Source organism: Penicillium concentricum (genome assembly GCF_028827145.1).
Source record: "Penicillium concentricum strain IBT 3081 chromosome Unknown utg000001l_segment0_segment0, whole genome shotgun sequence".
NCBI classification, from domain to species: domain Eukaryota; kingdom Fungi; phylum Ascomycota; class Eurotiomycetes; order Eurotiales; family Aspergillaceae; genus Penicillium; species Penicillium concentricum.
Window position 1 is genome coordinate 6,802,216 of NW_026622754.1, and position 17,796 is coordinate 6,820,011.

Consider the following 17,796-nt stretch of genomic DNA (forward strand, 5'->3'; position numbering starts at 1 on the left):
TTACCTGAGCCAATACCCGATCACCTTCCTTGCCTGTCAATATATTCGGGAAGCCAACACCTTACCCAACATAACGCGCTCATATGCGCTTGAATGACTCGAGGTTGTGATAAGCAGTCTTGTTGGCCGCGTTCACCAGCATCTTCAGTTCGCCCTCATCCCCCAATTGCTCGAAGAGTTTGCTCTGATTGGTCAGTATATAGTGGGGTTGACTGGGCGGTCAAGACTTACGCGTAAAAGCTCCTCCGGTGAACTGCAGCTTTTCAACTCCTCAGGCAGACCTTTGGCTTCGGCACTCCACGGGTAGTGTGGATTCTTCATGATCAGCCTTTTTACAACCTCAGCCAAAGCGAAAAGCTTCAGAGTTGCCGCGTCCATCTCGGCTGCATCGATTTGGCAGCTGTGCTCCACTCCCGCTACAAAATGGACCACCGTTAGTAAACTGTGCTCATGTGGCCCACCAGCTGCGCTCAGTTTCCCCACTCACCGATCCTGACCCCATCGGACTCTGTGAGCAACATGGTGTCGGCACTCAAGGCGGCGAGGGCTCTCCCGCGACTGCGCAGATATTGAATTCCTTCGAGGACCTATCAGGCATGAGCACTACTTTCTCATGTCGGGCGCTGAGACTAGCACTTACCGGCCGAACAATTGCGGCAACCTCACCCTCAGTAATAGTGCACCTCGATGCGAGGATCTAACTCACTGAGAGCTCTACTGATTCCCAGACCAAAAACACCTGATCCTCCCAATAGTAGCACCCCAGCAGACCCAGAGAGCTGGGATGAGAGAGTTGACTCCTGGCTTCCAACAGTGGCTTGACAGACGAAAACTGCTGCTTCAGAAGGTGGATATTGACCAGAGCCACTTTGTTGTTTCTGTGCCGGGCCAAGAAGACGGACTGTCCTTGGGAAATCACCACGATCGCCTCATACGTCAGCCATGGGTTTTGGAAAACCGGCTGAATATTCCAAGCTTGGTCTTGATCCTTCAGCTGTGCTGGTTCAGGATGAGCCGGAGCAGAAGTAGTTGCCGCTGGGTCGGGCTGGGGCCCGGAAGACGGTGCAGATGGATGGGTTGGTTTTTTCAAAGTGGCCCAATCGGGTGTTCCGTCACACCACACAGTAGGAGGTCTAGATGGCTGACGCTGAATGGAATCCATCTTAGGAGCGTGTCGAGTGCGAGGGGATAGCTTTGATTTGGCGGTGCCAGGAACCCTGAGTAGAGGGAAATGTTGCGGAGTGGTTAAGGCATCCATCCTATTTAATATTAATGGAGCCGCAGAGATGGCTGCCACCCTATGGAACTAGATTGATGCTGACCCATCAAAGCCGAGCATGGGCTGTTGTACGGGTGTTCAACGACGTCAGTGATCAAGCGTTGAAAGTTGCTGTTACACAAACGGTCGTCGCGGTAGAAACCGGCCCTGCCCCGCAAAAATGTACGGGTTCAATGTTTATGCATCCCAGAATTGGAATGAGCTAAGGTACTGTTTGTCTTTACTTAGAAACGATGGTGCGTATCGCCCCGGGTGAATCCCGTAATATCGAATAAAATGGTCTCGTGCATTCATCAGCCACCTCTCGTTTATCTGAAATCTACTCCTACGGCCGGAAGCGATCGGGAACCCGTCTCTGTCGAGCAGATCGACGAGTAACGGATGAGCTTGAGGGGATAGAGACCGGGAAACGATCTGAACGCCGGGCAAGCCGAGGCGATCGAAGCTGCGAGGGTACTGTTGGAACATCCGAGCCTTCTGCTCCTGTGTGTATGACTTCGAGAGGCATTTCGGTAGTCGACTCGCTAGTGACATCCCCAGCCACCGAAGAGGAAAGGAGGGCGCTGAAAGACCCGTGGCATCGACTGTATCCGTAATTAGTGAACCGACCACGGGAATAAAGGGTGATGAGTTACGTACTGTGTTGGGCAAGAGGTATTATTCCCGGGCAACCGATGGGCAAGCCAGCCGTCCATGCACCCCAAATGAACCACCCCCTTACATGCATCGCATTGCAGCATGACGGGATCATCGCTGTCTTCCTCAAAGCAGATCGGACACACCTCGCCATCTGGACAGGACCCTTGGTCGAAGCTGTGAATCTGGATGCAGTGCAGTCCACCGTGCTCATTGTTGATGGACAGGATGGCTGGATCATTCGGTGAAACATCCCAGGGCACCCGTTCCATTGCAAGCATATCTGACGTGACTTTACGACCAGGAGGCTGAGATACCTCTAACCATGTGGGGGCAGGAAGTCCCGGGAAGGTGATCTCGTCAATATCCCATATCGGAGGAGAGAGCGCATGTGGCTCAGAGGAAATTCCGGCTGATTCCTCTTCTATATCATCAACCTCTTCAGCTGTAGATGGCGAGAAAAGATGGCGCGGAGATGTCTGCGCGTGGACTTGGTTACGCACGGCTGCGTTAAACCACCGCTGTTTGACATCGTTCTGTTGACGTTCTTGATGCCACCTCTTGCAGAGGAAAAAGAAGACAATGCCATCCAGCTGAGAGTCAAGTGTAGAAAGATCGAATGGGCTCCGTGCAAGGTTGTTCAGCTTGTGCCGACCTTCTTTCAGGGTCTCTTTCTTCACAGTGAGCTTACAGGCATTTCCTTTCTGGGTAATGCCACAGCAGGACTTATCCTCCCTGAGGGGCCCCATCTGACAGACAGCCAAGGGGTCCCAAAGCCACCGAGAATCTGACATCTTAAGCGCAGAATATGTATGGGGGAGAAGGATTCAGGCAAATCTGAAATGCAATGGTTATAGCGGTAGAAAGTCAAACCATTGTGAAGATCTAGTTGAGCATATATAGTAATCATTTTCTCTTACCTGCAATTATGATACGTAAGGCCATATTGGCTGCATGGCACGCGACGAAAATTCCTGACTCCCAGGGCAGATGGTTGTGCTCCCGGGAGCACTTGGGCTCCCAGGGGCTAAACAAGAGTTCCTGGGAGTCATCTAGCGCACCCTGGGAGCTACCATTATCTGTAACATTCACCAATAGCCGTGAAGGCTCTACACCTCTTTTGGAAAGGTGCTTGGACCATCTGAACTGGTCGCATGTGAGGCTCCACTGTGCCCTCGAAGTACTTGATAAATGCAAAATTCTTATATAACTGAAGATGTACACCTTTTAGCCACTTGCTCTGCTTTAAAAATTTCACTTCAAGTTGAATCGCGGTCATCATTACATCTACAGCAGATACTCTTTTCATCGCTGCAAACATGGACTGGAGCTCTGACCATATACAATCAATGTTCGGTCGAATCATCGGCGATCCCACTCACCGTTTGGAGTGTATATAGGTCGCAGAGAATGGAATTTGTTGTCGAAATACCGTGTCGAAAGATTCAAGGATAAATGGAGCAATATGCCTCAAGACGTTCCAAGAGCTTCTTGCCGGCCATTCACCTGGATTGAGACTCTCAACGGCAGCAAGTTACATGCTATGTGCAGAATGCAGACGTCATTCCTCTAGGGCCAGGAAGTGTGCCCAACGATGGATGCATTTGCTTTACACTCAAGCCAATCAAGTTGAGAGAACCACACCAATTCAGCAACATGACTACAACTACGATCCATTGGCACATCGCTGGCCAACTGGTATGTCCTACGGCATTGGCAGAACCGAATGCCTTCTATTAGCGTCTCTGTTCTGTCATGTAACCCATGATAAGTTTTCATAGGCGGCAAAATAGAGGCAGAAACCTCTCAATGAAAGACATACACAAGGTACTCTTCGTGCAGCCAGAAATGCCAGAGATCGTTACATCGAGGTCTTGTCAATCATTCCAAACAAACAGGCCTCATCCAAACCGTTCGGCCTGACAACAGCCATCACCGCTTGACCATGATCAAAACAATATCCTCTTCCTTGCTGCCACCTATGTTGCCCTTTTGACCAGATTTCCCCCTACACGGCAACGACCAAGCTTATTAGCTAGCCTATTGATAGCGCTAGCCCCACCACCTTCCCCGGAATGGAACTCGCCTGTATCTATTTAGCATGAATGTATATTCAATCTTGCTGGAGTGCATACCAAACTCGAAGTTGCCTGTACGTGTGTGGACTTTCTGGGATCTATCACCAGGCAGCAACTCGGGTGATGGAGCTGCAGACCGCCGAACGCGGCCCCATTCAAATGCAGCCTCAAGGGTATCAGAAGCGGACTTGGTTCGTGGACTGGTTTCAGTAGGCTTGGGAGGATCTTCCCCCAGAACAAGCTGAAGCTCTCGCGTCAGCTTCTGGGCAAGACGAAAATCCATATCGTCTCAAATTAAAATGGCTCCGTGACTTTTTTGAAGAAGTACTGTGAAGTAAGGAAGTGACGGTGTGTATCCAGGGATGCATATATTTAGAAACGAACCCGATCAGAATTCTGCCAATACTGTCAATAGCAAAAGGTCAAAGCAGATCCTAAGTACATGTAACCGTTGGCGACGTGAGGCTTGCCTCTTACAGCCTCGGTCAAGTTGGCAAACGGACATCAACACATATGAAACAGGAACCATGCACATTTGTATCATTGTTCAGCATCGAGTTAGCTGCCCTGTTCTGCGGCCTTTGTGCCATCAATTTCCGAGTCACCGACATTTCCACCGCTAGTATTTGACTCCTGTATTTCCAACTGCTTTAACAACACATCAAGCATTACATGTGTTGACTCCGGCTCATGACCGGGTTCCTTGGCACCGCGCTCCTTCAAAAGATAATCTATCACGCCTCCCATCTTCTGAGTGAGTTCATAGAAGATATCCGCCAACCTGGATACATGGTCCCTATCCTCAATTGCGTGTTTGAGGGTAGCCTGCATATCACCCAGTGCTTGTTCGAGCTTGGCCTGGGCTCTTTCTGCCCGGACGGCCCGAGTGTCTAACCTGGCAAGGATACGAAGATACTCCTATTCTCAGGTTAGATGGGCTTCTGAGTAATCCTGTAAACCTACCGAGGAATCCATAGAAAAGATAAGGACCAAGTCGTCAACAGTAGGCAGCTTGAAGCAAGCAGCAGTTCGACTGTTCTGTATCAAAAAAGGATGTTTCATTGGCATATATAGCTTTATAACCATAGCCATCCTCTAACTAGAGCCTTCCCCAATAGACATCCCTTTCTGCGGGTTTTCAACGGGCCGTATGGGCTTGTTTCTGGCCATATGCGGTTGCACGAGTATAGAAACTGCCTCCAGGTTTGACCCTCCGTAATGTAACCGGCCAAACTTTGAATCGCTTGAGAAAATTTACCAGGTCTACACATCAACAATGACAGACCAGGACAAGCCACGCCAATTTTATTGACACCCGTTAGTTCTCAAGGCGCCCCATCCTGGAAGGGCCTCCCGAGGATATTTATTACAAATTGGAACTTCGGCGCCGAACCTTGTGAGGACAGACTCTCTGCCTGGAGGGAAGATTACGGCCCTAAATCTGAGAAAAGGGTGAAGAGAGAACACAGAAGGGGAAGATCCAAAGGCGCCGCCCAGGAAAAGCCAACCGAGCCAGTGTCACATGGGACAGAATCTTGGCATGCCAGTCAGTCCAGGCCAAATGCGTACCGTACCCTGGCATACGCCTCCTAATCACGGATTGGTGGAAATTATGCCACAGGATTAATTTACCGGTAGTCCACAATATGTTTTCGATTTCTGGTTGAGTGGCGGCACTGTTGAATCGCGATCGACTCTGAAGGTGGAGTACCCTATCAGCCTCCACGTATCAGAGGCAATATTGTTCGGCCTCCTCGAATGATCTCTAAAATGATTTTACGATTTAACGTCTTGAGCATGAATCAGCGCGCGGTCCACATACTCTGTATTGCTGTCAATACTTACGTCATGTATCATACTGTAGACCTTCTCTAGTAGTCAGCCGCGACGAGTGCGAGCCAGAGAATGGTTACTGTTTCTGGGCTAAACAAATCTATGAGGTCGCGATCGATCCTATTTGGAAGACTAAATTACCACTATTCTTTTACTTATTAATGGGACTCTATCCCCCGCGCTAACTGAATGGTCTACAAAACGCGGGACAGGTCAAGGCAAATAAACGGATAGCGAGAGCCGGACACGGGGCGAAATTACACGGGCCAGGCAAAACTTGGTTAGTTGGAATGAGCATGGGGTCAGTATTCCAGTGACCTGTTTATTGAGGATGTTTATGAGGGCTACCCACTAGCATGTAGAGTGCTCTATCTCGTACAACGCTCAGTCCAACCGCAGGATCACTAGTGACGGAACATCACAACCGTTGAGGAGCCTAACGGTTAATTGATGGTAAACGGAAAGCAGGGAGCAAAACCGGAGAACAAAATGGTCAATGGCCGGCCACCGGAATGTAACCATATCCATGATACTACAGGGATAACCGTTTATTGCGGGCCTGTCGTCTCTTGTCAGGCCGATGAACGGATTTTCTCCCCAATGTGGCAACCTCACAATATTGCGGTCCACATGAATCGGTGGTGAATCTACTCATTTCACCGTGGTCTAGATCCTAGCCAGTACTACCGGAGACATTTAAAAGCTCGTGTTGCCCCCCCCGAACCGGTAAGTCTAGAGCAAAAAACCGTTTCTTCTTGTGAAAGCCTCCAAGTAACCACTTTCAGAGGCTTAACGTTCAACATGCCTTCCCGCAGATCGGCAGCCCAAGCCCCCGCTAGAGCTAGCCAGGGCATTCCCGAGTCAAATGTTGTCCCCAAACGCGCTCGGCGGACTACTATCACTGGACCTGATACTGCCCCTCTGTCAGCCACTCAAGGCACACACCTGCAGCCACCGCTGGTATGTCCTGCCATCACCGTCCCGTGAATGCAAGTATACTCAGAGCTAATGCGGAATCTAGTCTCCCTCGCCTATAGCCAAGACCCAGAAACAAAAACACTGGAAGATTGTTCATCGACCATGCTTGCAGGTTTTTAAAGACGCGGATAGAGAGCGGGACGAGTCAACGCTTTCTATCCAGCGACTAGAGGCCGACAACGCCCAAGCCGCAGCGAAGATCCGCCTGCTGGGCAACGAAAAAGATCAGTCTCTAGTCAGGGTCCAGGCACTTGAGATGCAAATATGGAATTTGAAACAGCAACTAGAGACCGCGCAGTTCAGTGGCATGGCGAGTGATGACTTGTTGCCTTGGCTGATGCAGACGAGCGCCGATTTCATGATTGCGCAGACCAAACTTTCTAGCAGAGTAGAAGCAGAGAAAAACAAACGCCTGGCCGCGACCCTGCCTGCTTCTGATGTGTTTCAAGGGAACTGGCAAGCCCAGAATGGGCACCTTGGAATGCTTGATACCAACTCGCTTCCAGGTTATCCACTACCGAGTGCCCTTCCGTTGACAAATCAAGAAACGCTGGCCCAAGCCAACCAACAAGCCAACCAGTACACATCGCCCTTCTGAAGATGGGCGTGGTGTGGAGAGGGAGATGGGTCGCCTCACAGAGAAAGCCATGCTGTCATAGTGATCTTACGGGATTATTCATCTAGCTAACATAAAATGGATATATACGTAGCTTTGGGATAGTGTGCAATATAATATATGCGGCTTCACAGGTGCCTGTCTTGTAAATGGAGGACTCAGGGAATATCGTTATAAAATCCAAAGTTGGATGGATCATGTCGTAGAATTTGAGTGGTGCGAATGAACTATAGCTACCGGAAAAACCCTGACATCGGCGCAATGCCTTTAGGGCAAAGGGGAAGCAATATGGGTGTGTATTCAATTTCTATACTCTTACGGCTCTGACCCTTCTACGCGGAGCTCGGTGATCCCTTCGATTAGCCTTTTGTGGATATCTTGGCTTGGTCTTGGCTTGGTCTTGGCGTGGCTGGGCCTGGCATTTTCAGGGGTAATTTCGAAAGAGGGCTAGCGGTGATTTGCAGATCCCGTTCGCAGATGTATTTTCATCTCGCATCCACGGTCGGGCGACGCCTTGATTGCCTTCCACACTCGTCCTTTCCTTTTATGCGTTTTTCCCCCGCTATAATAGAGAAATAATCTGACAGCCCATTATCCAGAAATTATTATACATAACCTACATTTCCTTGGGTGATACCCATGGGTGACCCACTTACAGACGTGAGGATGCAATGGCACTAGGGGAACGAATGACATCTGTGGATTGACGCATGGTATGGCACGCATTCCTCCGTAATACGGTGGCTGGTAATTTGAGCCAGATTTGGTCTAGTGCTTGGCCGCGCGCCAAAATATCCGATCAGAATCGGGCCGCGGCACGACCCATGTCGGCACGGATCGCAAGCTTTCTTTCCTCACATGGCGTGCATGGCGCACAGTCCATGAGTCACGATCCCCTTGATGTACCGCTATCACGTTGACCTCACGTCATTCATCTGGCCTTCAGGCCTTACCAGCAGCTGCGAACCACGAATTATTGCACTAGCCAATTGCGCTAATTATTTTAATATCCAGTCCCACCACCTGGACAAGGACTGACACATGAATCTCGGCACGAGCCGCGTAGGAGATGTTGATTATTGCCGTATTGACTACTTCTTGCGACTAGGAGTGGAGTGGACGTAGTCAGTCGCATGTTCTCCCTTGAAGAATATAGAATCAGCTACGAATGGAGCTTGTTCCGCCAGCCGGAATGAAAAGGTTGGAGATCACGACCTAAAACGGCTTGAGCTAGAGAGAAATTAGATCTCGCGCTGTCCATAGCTCGGTTTTATCCCTGTCTGGGGTGTGGAAGCCAAAGTCCCAAATTTGGGTGATATGGATCGGGATATGCTCGTCAAAATTAGTCACCTGTGATTCGTTCTCAAGCGATGTGCAAGATCCCGTAATGGGCAGTTCAAGCGAGGCGGACTTTACGGATCCGCAAATCAATTTTATTAAGGCCCATTGGCAAATATTGGCGGAGCGACGCGGGATAAGTGGAGTCGGTTTCCTCCGGCGCGTGATTTGATGATAAACGCGAAAATATGGGGTCGATGATAAGATTATGCGAGTGATGTGGAAATTATAGAAATTACTTACCGTGCGTGGATCCGGGATGCCCTGCCGGGGATGTAGGGAATGGTGATCGCGATCCGAACCGGAAGCGACTGAGCTTCCCCCGGACCAATCCCAAAGCTTTCCTGCCGTCTAGACCGGTCCATGAAGGTCAAAAAAAAAAAGCCTCGCAGCGGATTCGAGATCATCAGTCCTCCAACAGGACTACGACCGTTCTCAAATATACCACGGAATTCATCGTCTCTATGCGAATAACCTTGGCTCTCACAAGCGACGCGGTTTTGGCGCGGAACTTGCCTGAAGGCAACACGTGATCCTCACGCGAATTGCCTAATACCACGTCGTCGATGAATGAGACCAGATACAATAAAGGATAGACAATGGATAAACGGATTATTGAGTGATTTTCTCCATTATAGTAATTTCCAAAGGCTTCGATTTGCGTTCTACATGGTTGCTGAACGACGACAGGGCCCGTCTCACGTCCTTTCGATCCTCAACTGCACTGTTCTTGCCATTGTCCTTCTATAACATCCTAACCTTTTCTTTCAAGGCAGCCACTTCTTTCCTCGCCGAGTCAATACTATCCATCATGTGACCCACTTTTTGCTGCATTGCTTTGTTCCACAGGTCCTGGCTCTTGAGTGAGTCTTCAATAGATCTGATGCGTATTAGCGTGGGAATCCTGTGGTCGTCTCTAAGCACAAGTACTCACTGCATTCGCACATCCAATCTAACAGAAACAAGCTGTTAGCACGCAGAACCACGGATAGTCCCGTAGGACGGGTTAGGACACTCACTCTGCCATACAATCGATGATTGTCGATTTCGAGCCTCTGGAGTGCCCAGGGTTCGGAGGCTTTACATATCTGTGTCCATGCTCGGCCGCACTTTCATGTTTTATCGCCCGATGAGTAATTTCTTCATCACTGCATTCATCCATTGAAGTTCCCATGCCTTCGTCATCGGATTGAACGTCGGTCTGCTGGTAATGGCAATCCTCGCCAATGGAGCCAGCAACTGATCTAGACGGGTCGTGAACATTGCTCGGCTCAGGTGAACCCGATGAAAACAATTGAGACATTCGGTCTGAGTATCTCTGCAAACTGCTGTTAGGCGGAGACGTCTGGACACCCATTATTATGTTGCTTGAAGTAGGTCAAGTAGAGGTTTGAGGAACGAGGGATGATGAGTTAGTCCTGTAAACACAATTGGGGAATGGGCTCCTTTTAAAGGTTCAGATTGAAACAAGTATCCAAACAGTCTAGCAATGATTACCTGAGCTCAGTACCGCCCAGTACCCTCAGAGATATACAGTATGGGTGGATTCATCCACGGCCACTGACAGAGGTCTCCAAGCCTTCGAGCGGACCCAAGAGAGGGAAGTAAAAAGAAAAAGGAAAACAGAGAGAGAAAGAAAGTAGAAAGGGAATTGTGGTGACCTCAGGAAGTCCGTTGGTTGGGTAGGGCCTATGCTTCTCCTAAGTGTATCAGGCCCCCTCAAGTTCGCTTTTATTATTTATTTATTATTTATTATTCCCGAACGACTTCAAATCTACACACAGGACAGGGGTGAAAGACCGTAGTCTGGCCGGAGCGCCGGAGATTGGAGAAGAGATTCGTACCTGTGACTGGACTACAACCGAATTTTCACTGGGTCCAACGTTTAAAAACAAGGTGACAAATACCCCTCGGAAATCGACCGTTTTCTCAACAGGTGGGATATACTGACAGGCTGAGACACCAACCTCACAAAACCGCTGGTCTTTCCACCCAACATGAACAGCCTGTTTAACCGTGTGTACCCATTGGCTTGAACGGAAATTGCACTGGCTAACCAAGTGCAGATCCTTCTTTCTTCCGCACTAATCTTTGTCCCTCAATATCTACGCCGGCATAAACGGTCTGAAGCAGAATGTCTTTGGTGAGAACAATAGACTAGGGCCTTGCCGGACAAGATCAGAGATACCGTTGTAACATAAGACCACAATCAAAAAACGCTGCCGGTGCTTTCCCATCATTGATAAACCGTGACCACCCCAAACTCGACCGACTTCCTTAAACACCTCCCATTGCACGGTCCCTGCACACCCTCACTTTCCACCGCCATTCTGTTTCAGAGGTTTGATTGTCTTCGCCAAGATGCCCAAAATTGCCTGGTCTCTATCGGAAGAGGAGAACCTCCATCCATGGCTACTACAGCATCGAGGGATGTCGTGGAAAGCAAAATCCAAGGCATACTTCAGACAGTTCGGACTAAAGCGAACGGGCGAGTCGTTGCGAGGCAAACGGAACTATCTATTACGAGAATACCGCGCTATGCAGAAGAGACTGTCTGAGGCCTCCCAGTCGGGGAAACGCCAGCCACGAGTCCGACGCGAAGAAGCCTTGAGAATATTTCTACCGTCTCCTCCCATCTTCACACCCAGAGCGTCCAGCGCAACAGCCCACCATTTGCTCCACGCGATGCAACATCTGGCAGATCCGGAACGTCGCTGTATGACAGGAGGCCCGGAAGGTGCAGACCAGAGTCTATTAGGTGAGATGGAGAGACAGCCCTGGGCGACGGTCAGGAGGGCTAATGATTCGATAGGTTATACGATCCAAATGCCACATACTCTAAGATCCGACCCCTCGCGCTACGTTGCGTACCACTGGAAGTTTATACGCCGCGTGTCAGCTGCTTTGAGGCATCGCAAAATGCTGCGATTTAATGAGCGTTCAAATTCGTCCCTTCGGTGTACATCCGGATTGTTTTCGTACTAGGCCTGTCGCAGTTTTCGCCATATCCATGTATATATATATATTGTATTGCCGTCCTCGACAGCTTGCTGGGTCAGCACGGCTGAATGTATCGGGGTTCTAGTGCTCTCCCGAGAACCCTAGCCAAGACATTCGCTCTACAATGTACAATTTTGGCGTAGCGCTAGGAGTGGATATAAGGTAGTTAACGGGTTTGATCGTTAATAATTTATTGAAACTACTTTCGCGAGTATCAGGAACCCCTGCGCACAGGGCACCAGTAGTTCCATGGTTCGCGTCGACAGGGCCCCACTGTCTATGTACCTCCCCTCCCGTCCATCCCGAATTAAATGACCGCTAGTAAGGGAAGATCAAACACATGTGGGGTTGCTTTGATTATTTTAGTAAGTAATGCATATTTACGTACTTTGAGTTGTATACCCTTGAGCTTTACCGCAATGGCGGGAGTTTTCTTATTTTGGCTGGTGAAAAGGTTGCTTCTAGGCTTGGGAACATTTTTACTCATGACATTGTATCCAAAGAGCATCGCTTGAAGATAAAACCATATCACTCAGCTGAATCTTGCCGTAGGGCACCGTCTTTACTGTTGTTTCCTTTCTTCGGCTTGGTTAAAGGGCTAATGACTGGTCACTGAGGCACTGCCCGTTTCTTGCGCGCAGGATTGCTCTGAATGGTGGAAACTTGCCTTTCCTTGCACAACTCATCTAGGCGATTTTTCATGTTCTCCAGTGTTCCCTCTAGTTCCTGGATCCTGCCTTTGAGTGCTGTTGTTTCGCTCAGTAATGCCGCGTTTTCGGTCAATACAACGGCGAAGCCATCCTGTGTAATCGTCTTGATGAAATGTTCGATCTTCCTATTCATTCTAATTAGCATCTTGGTTTGTCCACTTGCAAAGCAGGCGTGGAGTCTAGCAATGTACTGGAGAGGGAATCTGCCAGATCAAGGAGAAGGCTGTGGCACTCACTTGACTCGCTTGTGAAGGCTATAGAATCCAAAGTCAGCAAATAAAACCAATCATTAGGGTGGTGGAAACTCACTCCGGGTCTTGGTGGGTTGAGTGCGAATATTGCTGTGCTGCAAGGAAATTCAAGTCAGCTACGATTTATCTCGCCCGTGGGCCTGGCCTGCAGATGACAATACCTTTTTCCTTGTCGGTACGGGGTGTCAGATCAGGGGTTTCTTGGAGTGGGCGCTGCTCTTGCGTGAGGCGAGGTGAAGCCGCTTCTGTCGGGTTTTGCTCTTCCACTGGATACATCATGCTAGAGAATCGTGTTTGATAGCCACCTGGTTGGCTTTTGGACCCTAGACGTTGTGTATACGCCATTGATAAGATGTTAAGAAATTGAGAGCGAAATTTCAGGATAGGGGGAGGATGGGGGAGAAAGGGTAAAAGGTGGGTGGAAACATGATTTATGCTTGCTATGGATCACGTTATTGCAGGCACTAGGCGCGGACCGGTAAATGCCGTGATCTGTGGTTATTATGTGCCAAAAAAAGAATTTACCATACGTAAAAGACAGTAAATGCCTAGAGACGGTGATTTTAACTGTTCGAGGCTAGCTAGAGCAGAAGGCGATTTGAAACTCACGTAACGAAAGTGCTGCGAGGGATTTCAACAAACTTGTCACGACGAGTTGGGCGAAAGAGGGTCATTTGACCATAACATCTTGAATTCTCGAAGATATCAGGATATGAGGGCACTTCAAAGACCGGTTTCATAAACCTTGTTTGATTCACATGCCCCGATTTCAATTAAACGGGTACCAGAGGCTCACTTGGGGTTCATTGGATATTCGTATGACTCGATATCCACCCATCAAAAAGTGGGACTGACCACCAGGCGAGGCTGGGATAGTGTTGCATCGCGTTAATGGTGCATGTCGGGTGCCGTAGCAGATTATATAAAAGAGCGATACGCGCCCACTATCGGAGACTAGGAGCAGGCTTCCTGCCCTCGTGCGCTCAGATGATTTATTTCATCTCAGCTCTCTATTTCTCGTCTTCTGACTTGAAATTCTGCCGCAGCATTGCGGTCCTCACTGCCCTGAGCCCCGTGAGGTTATGTTCTGTGCTCCCTCATTGCCCTGAGCCCCGTGAGGTTATATTCTGTGCTCCCTCATTGCCTTGAGCCCCGTGAGGTTATATTTGTGCTCCCTCATTGCCTTGAGCCCCGTGAGGTTATTTCTGTGCTCCCTCATTGCCTTGAGCCCCGTGAGGTTATATTCTGTGCTCCCTCATTGCCTTGAGCCCCGTGAGGTTATATTTGTGCTCCCTCATTGCCTTGAGCCCCGTGAGGTTATTTCTGTGCTCCCTCATTGCCTTGAGCCCCGTGAGGTTATATTCTGTGCTCCCTCATTGCCTTGAGCCCCGTGAGGTTATATTTGTGCTCCCTCATTGCCTTGAGCCCCGTGAGGTTATATTTGTGCTCCCTCATTGCCTTGAGCCCCGTGAGGTTATATTCTGTGCTCCCTCATTGCCTTGAGCCCCGTGAGGTTATATTTGTGCTCCCTCATTGCCTTGAGCCCCGTGAGGTAATATTCTGTGCTTCCCCTAGCGATGTGCAGGCACCTCTCCGTGGTGCTAGGGATCAGTACTCAGTGGTCGCAAGTCGATACTCGAGGAAGCTAAGACATGCACAAAACCTATTTACTACCTTGTTTCTCTTAATCCGCGCACAGCGATCGTATCTCGAGCTTTCCCGTAGTATGCACCTACAAGTCGAATGGATGATACATACCTTGGACGTAACTACCGAAATTAAACTCAAATTACTGTTCCTAACTTAAAAGAATAATAGTAAATCAAGATTCACGTTAGCCAGACTTGTCTACCAATGCCATTTGACTTTGTACACTTGGAAGTACCATGGTGCACTGAATTCAGTCCTGGTACTAATAGAGAAGAGAGCTCTCTACATGAGGTGTGATGCGATAAAGCCCAAGTCATTTCCAAGCCAGTAAACCCAAGGTGGGCGGATTGTTATGAAGAGTAGCTATGAAGAGTGGTTATGAAGAGTGGTTATGAAGAGTGGTTATGAAGAGTGGTTATGAAGAGTGGTTATGAAGAGTGGTTATGAAGAGTGGTTATGAAGAGTGGTTATGAAGAGTGGTTATGAAGAGTGGTTATGAAGAGTGGTTATGAAGAGGTTAAGAAGTGGTTAAGAAGGGGTTAAGACCTGGGCGTGTTGAAAGATTAATCAGGGATTATTGGGACGTCAACCTTGGTCATCTCCAGCATTCGTTCAACGCATCCAAGAGCACTCTTTCACTGAACAAGTCCGCAAACAACCACCGATTTAGGTATATTTTGCGCCCTGGACTGCCCAATTCCAGCGAAGGGACAGAGACGACTTTACCAGGTAGGAATGTTGTCATCGTGAAAACCTCTATATAAATGTCTACAGCCGGTATGCGAAGAACCCGCGGTGTGCAATCTTTCTTCATCCTCAAGGCTTCGCAACAAGAATGTATGGAATTATGAAACGGCAATACACGCTCTCTCTTTTCTATCGATTCATTCGCAGATATCGATTATTGGCGGAACCATACCCAACATCCTCTTTTGATGGATGCAGCAAATTAGCCAAACGCACGCATGTAAGTCTGAATAATAGGTTGCTAGCTTGCCCTGTACAGTACTGACATTTTGAAGCTATCCTCTGTGTCTGCCTCCCACGAGCCCCCGATCAAAATGATGAATTCTCTGTTGCAGGGCTATCGCCCCACTTTCAAGCCCCATCCTCTGGGGCGGGAGGCGGAGTCTCTTCTGCTTTTGAGCCCTGCACAACAGATGTGCTACTACAATGGGAAATTGTTTGGCGGATACATTGCCCTATTGATGGACCGCATCATTGCCGATTGTTGCAAACCAGCGGTGACAGCCTACCTGAACACGTCTTATCTCCAATCGGTTCCACCAACAGCTCCGATACTTCTTCGTGCATGGCCTGATAGGGTTGAAGGTCGCAAGATTTTCCTAAAAGGGTCCCTCCAGATTCCAGGAAAGGCTTCTCAAGATTGGATTGAGGCAGTCAAAACGGAAGCTTTGTTTATAGGGCCGAAAGATCCGGAATAAGGGCCATCGTCTTTGACGATGGGTTCCTGGGAGGGAGTGAATTCATTATCTTTATGTGTGAACCAGCGGCTACAACACCCACGTGTCTGCATTTCGAGATTCTCCGGTTGTCATCTATTTCTCTTTTTAGCTAGTCGTCATTTTCTAGTGGTTTGTGAAATTATATACTCGTCCTTGTGCCCCTCGCTTGCCTGGTCATACTACCTGGTCATAAAGAAACATTGTTCATTATTGCCCTTTTCCGGAAGGAGTCCAGCCCTTTCCAAGGTATTGGCTGGAGCAGCTTATGTCCTCAAGGAGGTACTGGATTATACAGCAATTTGTTTGTCTCTAGCTAGGATCTGATTCCTCATAATGTACCGGCGGCAAAGTGACGGGCAAAAGAATGTTAGTGTCAAGACGTTCATAAGTCTCTTTCGCCTTTTTTGCGACCACGAGATCTGCCTAACTACCGCCAAAGACTGCTACGTTCGCTTCAAGCCGTCTCTGGAGGGGAACAAGCCATTGCTTGTGGCTCCTTGGGTGAAGCATGGCAGCAGGAAAAATTAGAAATTCTTCGACCCACGTGGCTGAACGGTTTACTTATACGTCGCTGGCCAGTGGATCATGTCATCCTCGAATGTCTATCAGTGTTTCCCTAGCTTCTCTTTCCTACATTGCAGTCAGACGAGGCAGTGACTCAATATTTAGCCAATCGCAGCCTACCGGATATCGATCTACTCCCAAGGTTTCATGGCCACCTATGCTGGTATTAAATCATGAACAATAACACATGTAAGATGATTCTTGGAGAGATCAATGTACGCGAAAGAAGCAATACATAACCCAAGTTTTGCCAGAGGAACGAGTTGCTTTTAGGTCATTTTCAGCCAGGATGACTTGCGTTTCCAAAAAAGCGTGATTGTATATGCTTCAACCTGCACAAATATTGGAAATTGCGTAAGTGATCTCTTTTTCCGTATAATGATAGCGTGAGGGCTCGAGTCAGAAAATGAAAGTGTAGATTACAATCTTCAATGAATGGACCTATTGTCAGTGCTATCTAAGATCAGGCCACGTAAACTTACATTCCGGAAACCTTGCAGGTGTTGAATGCCGGGTCTCTGAAATCTAGACCGAGGTTTTCCATTGCTTCCAATAGATCATCGACAGATTGTTTCTATAATCAGCAGAAGGCGGTAAGTACTAGTGAGAAATACGCCAAAGGGACAGCTCACGAGGGCCATATCTTCCGCATCCTCAAGTGAGAACTTAATTATTTGTTGACCGACTCATGGCTTCGAATAAGGTCGTTCATCCAGCGATCGATGGCATTCAAATCCCAATGACCATTGGAGGGTTTCAAATATGGGTGTTGTTTGGTTATGGAGATGATTTTACGTTCAATGGCGCTGAGAGAGCGAATGTGGCCTCGACGCAGAAGCAGGCAGCAGAGCGACTTGGAACGGATGCATCGGGACGAAAAACAGACCGTGATAACAACTTCCTCATTTGACCAGTTAAACATGATACCTGCATCCTTCATCCCGACAACTGCTTCCCATCAGCCAATTTATATGACTACTCACGTGGTATATCGGGACGGCTTCTCAAGATGCTGTGCGATTGTGTGAAAGTTTTCGCGAGATTCTGAGAAAAATGGTAGGTCCAAAGCACAGGCCATATTTTTTCTGAGGGCAGGTTAAGACAATATCTCCACCGGCACAATATGTTCATAGCAGCCTATGTTGCTCTGGCCGGGTGCTCTTGGTTTTCGGTCAAAGTCTCGGAGTGTCACCAGCCTCCTGCAGTTTCATGACCGTATTCAACGAACGGTCGATAGTATGTCGGAAGACTGGTCAAATCTAGCAATGTGTTCTAGAGTATTACTTAGTTCCCGCTCGTCGAGGTTGATCTTTTCTACTTGCTGTTAACCGTTGCTCCTGCGCAAACCGACCGGCTCATTGTTGAGCATTTTGTGAGATGTAACCGAAAAATTATTT

At 48.6% G+C, this 17,796-nt stretch overlaps 10 protein-coding genes across 10 annotated transcripts; 4 read left to right on the forward strand and 6 right to left on the reverse strand.

Moving 5' to 3' along the window:
* Nucleotides 1-79: 79 nt before the first annotated feature.
* N7517_002620 (uncharacterized protein) lies at nt 80-1,162 on the reverse strand (the record flags this gene model as incomplete). The annotated part of the gene is made up of 4 exons (XM_056720350.1): nt 80-184; nt 232-416; nt 488-587; nt 707-1,162. The coding sequence occupies 4 exons, from the start codon at nt 1,160-1,162 to the stop codon at nt 80-82; spliced, it is 846 nt and encodes a 281-aa protein (XP_056584485.1).
* A 442-nt stretch (nt 1,163-1,604) lies between these two features.
* N7517_002621 (PHD finger domain-containing protein) lies at nt 1,605-2,664 on the reverse strand (the record flags this gene model as incomplete). The annotated part of the gene is made up of 2 exons (XM_056720351.1): nt 1,605-1,863; nt 1,919-2,664. 2 exons carry the CDS (start codon nt 2,662-2,664, stop codon nt 1,605-1,607), a joined length of 1,005 nt encoding a protein of 334 aa, XP_056584486.1.
* A 1,230-nt stretch (nt 2,665-3,894) lies between these two features.
* N7517_002622 (uncharacterized protein) lies at nt 3,895-4,276 on the reverse strand (the record flags this gene model as incomplete). The annotated part of the gene is made up of 2 exons (XM_056720352.1): nt 3,895-4,007; nt 4,051-4,276. The coding sequence occupies 2 exons, from the start codon at nt 4,274-4,276 to the stop codon at nt 3,895-3,897; spliced, it is 339 nt and encodes a 112-aa protein (XP_056584487.1).
* Nucleotides 4,277-4,551: 275 nt separating this feature from the next.
* N7517_002623 (uncharacterized protein) lies at nt 4,552-4,968 on the reverse strand (the record flags this gene model as incomplete). The annotated part of the gene is made up of 2 exons (XM_056720353.1): nt 4,552-4,911; nt 4,957-4,968. 2 exons carry the CDS (start codon nt 4,966-4,968, stop codon nt 4,552-4,554), a joined length of 372 nt encoding a protein of 123 aa, XP_056584488.1.
* Nucleotides 4,969-6,627: 1,659 nt separating this feature from the next.
* Nucleotides 6,628-7,402, forward strand: N7517_002624 (uncharacterized protein; the record flags this gene model as incomplete). The annotated part of the gene is made up of 2 exons (XM_056720354.1): nt 6,628-6,786; nt 6,848-7,402. 2 exons carry the CDS (start codon nt 6,628-6,630, stop codon nt 7,400-7,402), a joined length of 714 nt encoding a protein of 237 aa, XP_056584489.1.
* Nucleotides 7,403-9,370: 1,968 nt separating this feature from the next.
* Nucleotides 9,371-10,115, reverse strand: N7517_002625 (uncharacterized protein; the record flags this gene model as incomplete). The annotated part of the gene is given in 3 exon segments (XM_056720355.1): nt 9,371-9,502; nt 9,518-9,638; nt 9,778-10,115. 3 exon segments carry the CDS (start codon nt 10,113-10,115, stop codon nt 9,371-9,373), a joined length of 591 nt encoding a protein of 196 aa, XP_056584490.1.
* Nucleotides 10,116-11,119: 1,004 nt separating this feature from the next.
* On the forward strand, nt 11,120-11,743 carry N7517_002626 (uncharacterized protein; the record flags this gene model as incomplete). Its single annotated transcript, XM_056720356.1, has 1 exon — nt 11,120-11,743. The coding sequence occupies one exon, from the start codon at nt 11,120-11,122 to the stop codon at nt 11,741-11,743; it is 624 nt and encodes a 207-aa protein (XP_056584491.1).
* A 624-nt stretch (nt 11,744-12,367) lies between these two features.
* Nucleotides 12,368-13,064, reverse strand: N7517_002627 (uncharacterized protein; the record flags this gene model as incomplete). The annotated part of the gene is made up of 4 exons (XM_056720357.1): nt 12,368-12,593; nt 12,705-12,722; nt 12,778-12,814; nt 12,881-13,064. The coding sequence occupies 4 exons, from the start codon at nt 13,062-13,064 to the stop codon at nt 12,368-12,370; spliced, it is 465 nt and encodes a 154-aa protein (XP_056584492.1).
* A 2,366-nt stretch (nt 13,065-15,430) lies between these two features.
* N7517_002628 (PaaI family thioesterase) lies at nt 15,431-15,814 on the forward strand (the record flags this gene model as incomplete). The annotated part of the gene is made up of 1 exon (XM_056720358.1): nt 15,431-15,814. One exon carries the CDS (start codon nt 15,431-15,433, stop codon nt 15,812-15,814), a length of 384 nt encoding a protein of 127 aa, XP_056584493.1.
* A 1,273-nt stretch (nt 15,815-17,087) lies between these two features.
* On the forward strand, nt 17,088-17,309 carry N7517_002629 (uncharacterized protein; the record flags this gene model as incomplete). Its single annotated transcript, XM_056720359.1, has 1 exon — nt 17,088-17,309. The coding sequence occupies one exon, from the start codon at nt 17,088-17,090 to the stop codon at nt 17,307-17,309; it is 222 nt and encodes a 73-aa protein (XP_056584494.1).
* Nucleotides 17,310-17,796: the final 487 nt, after the last annotated feature.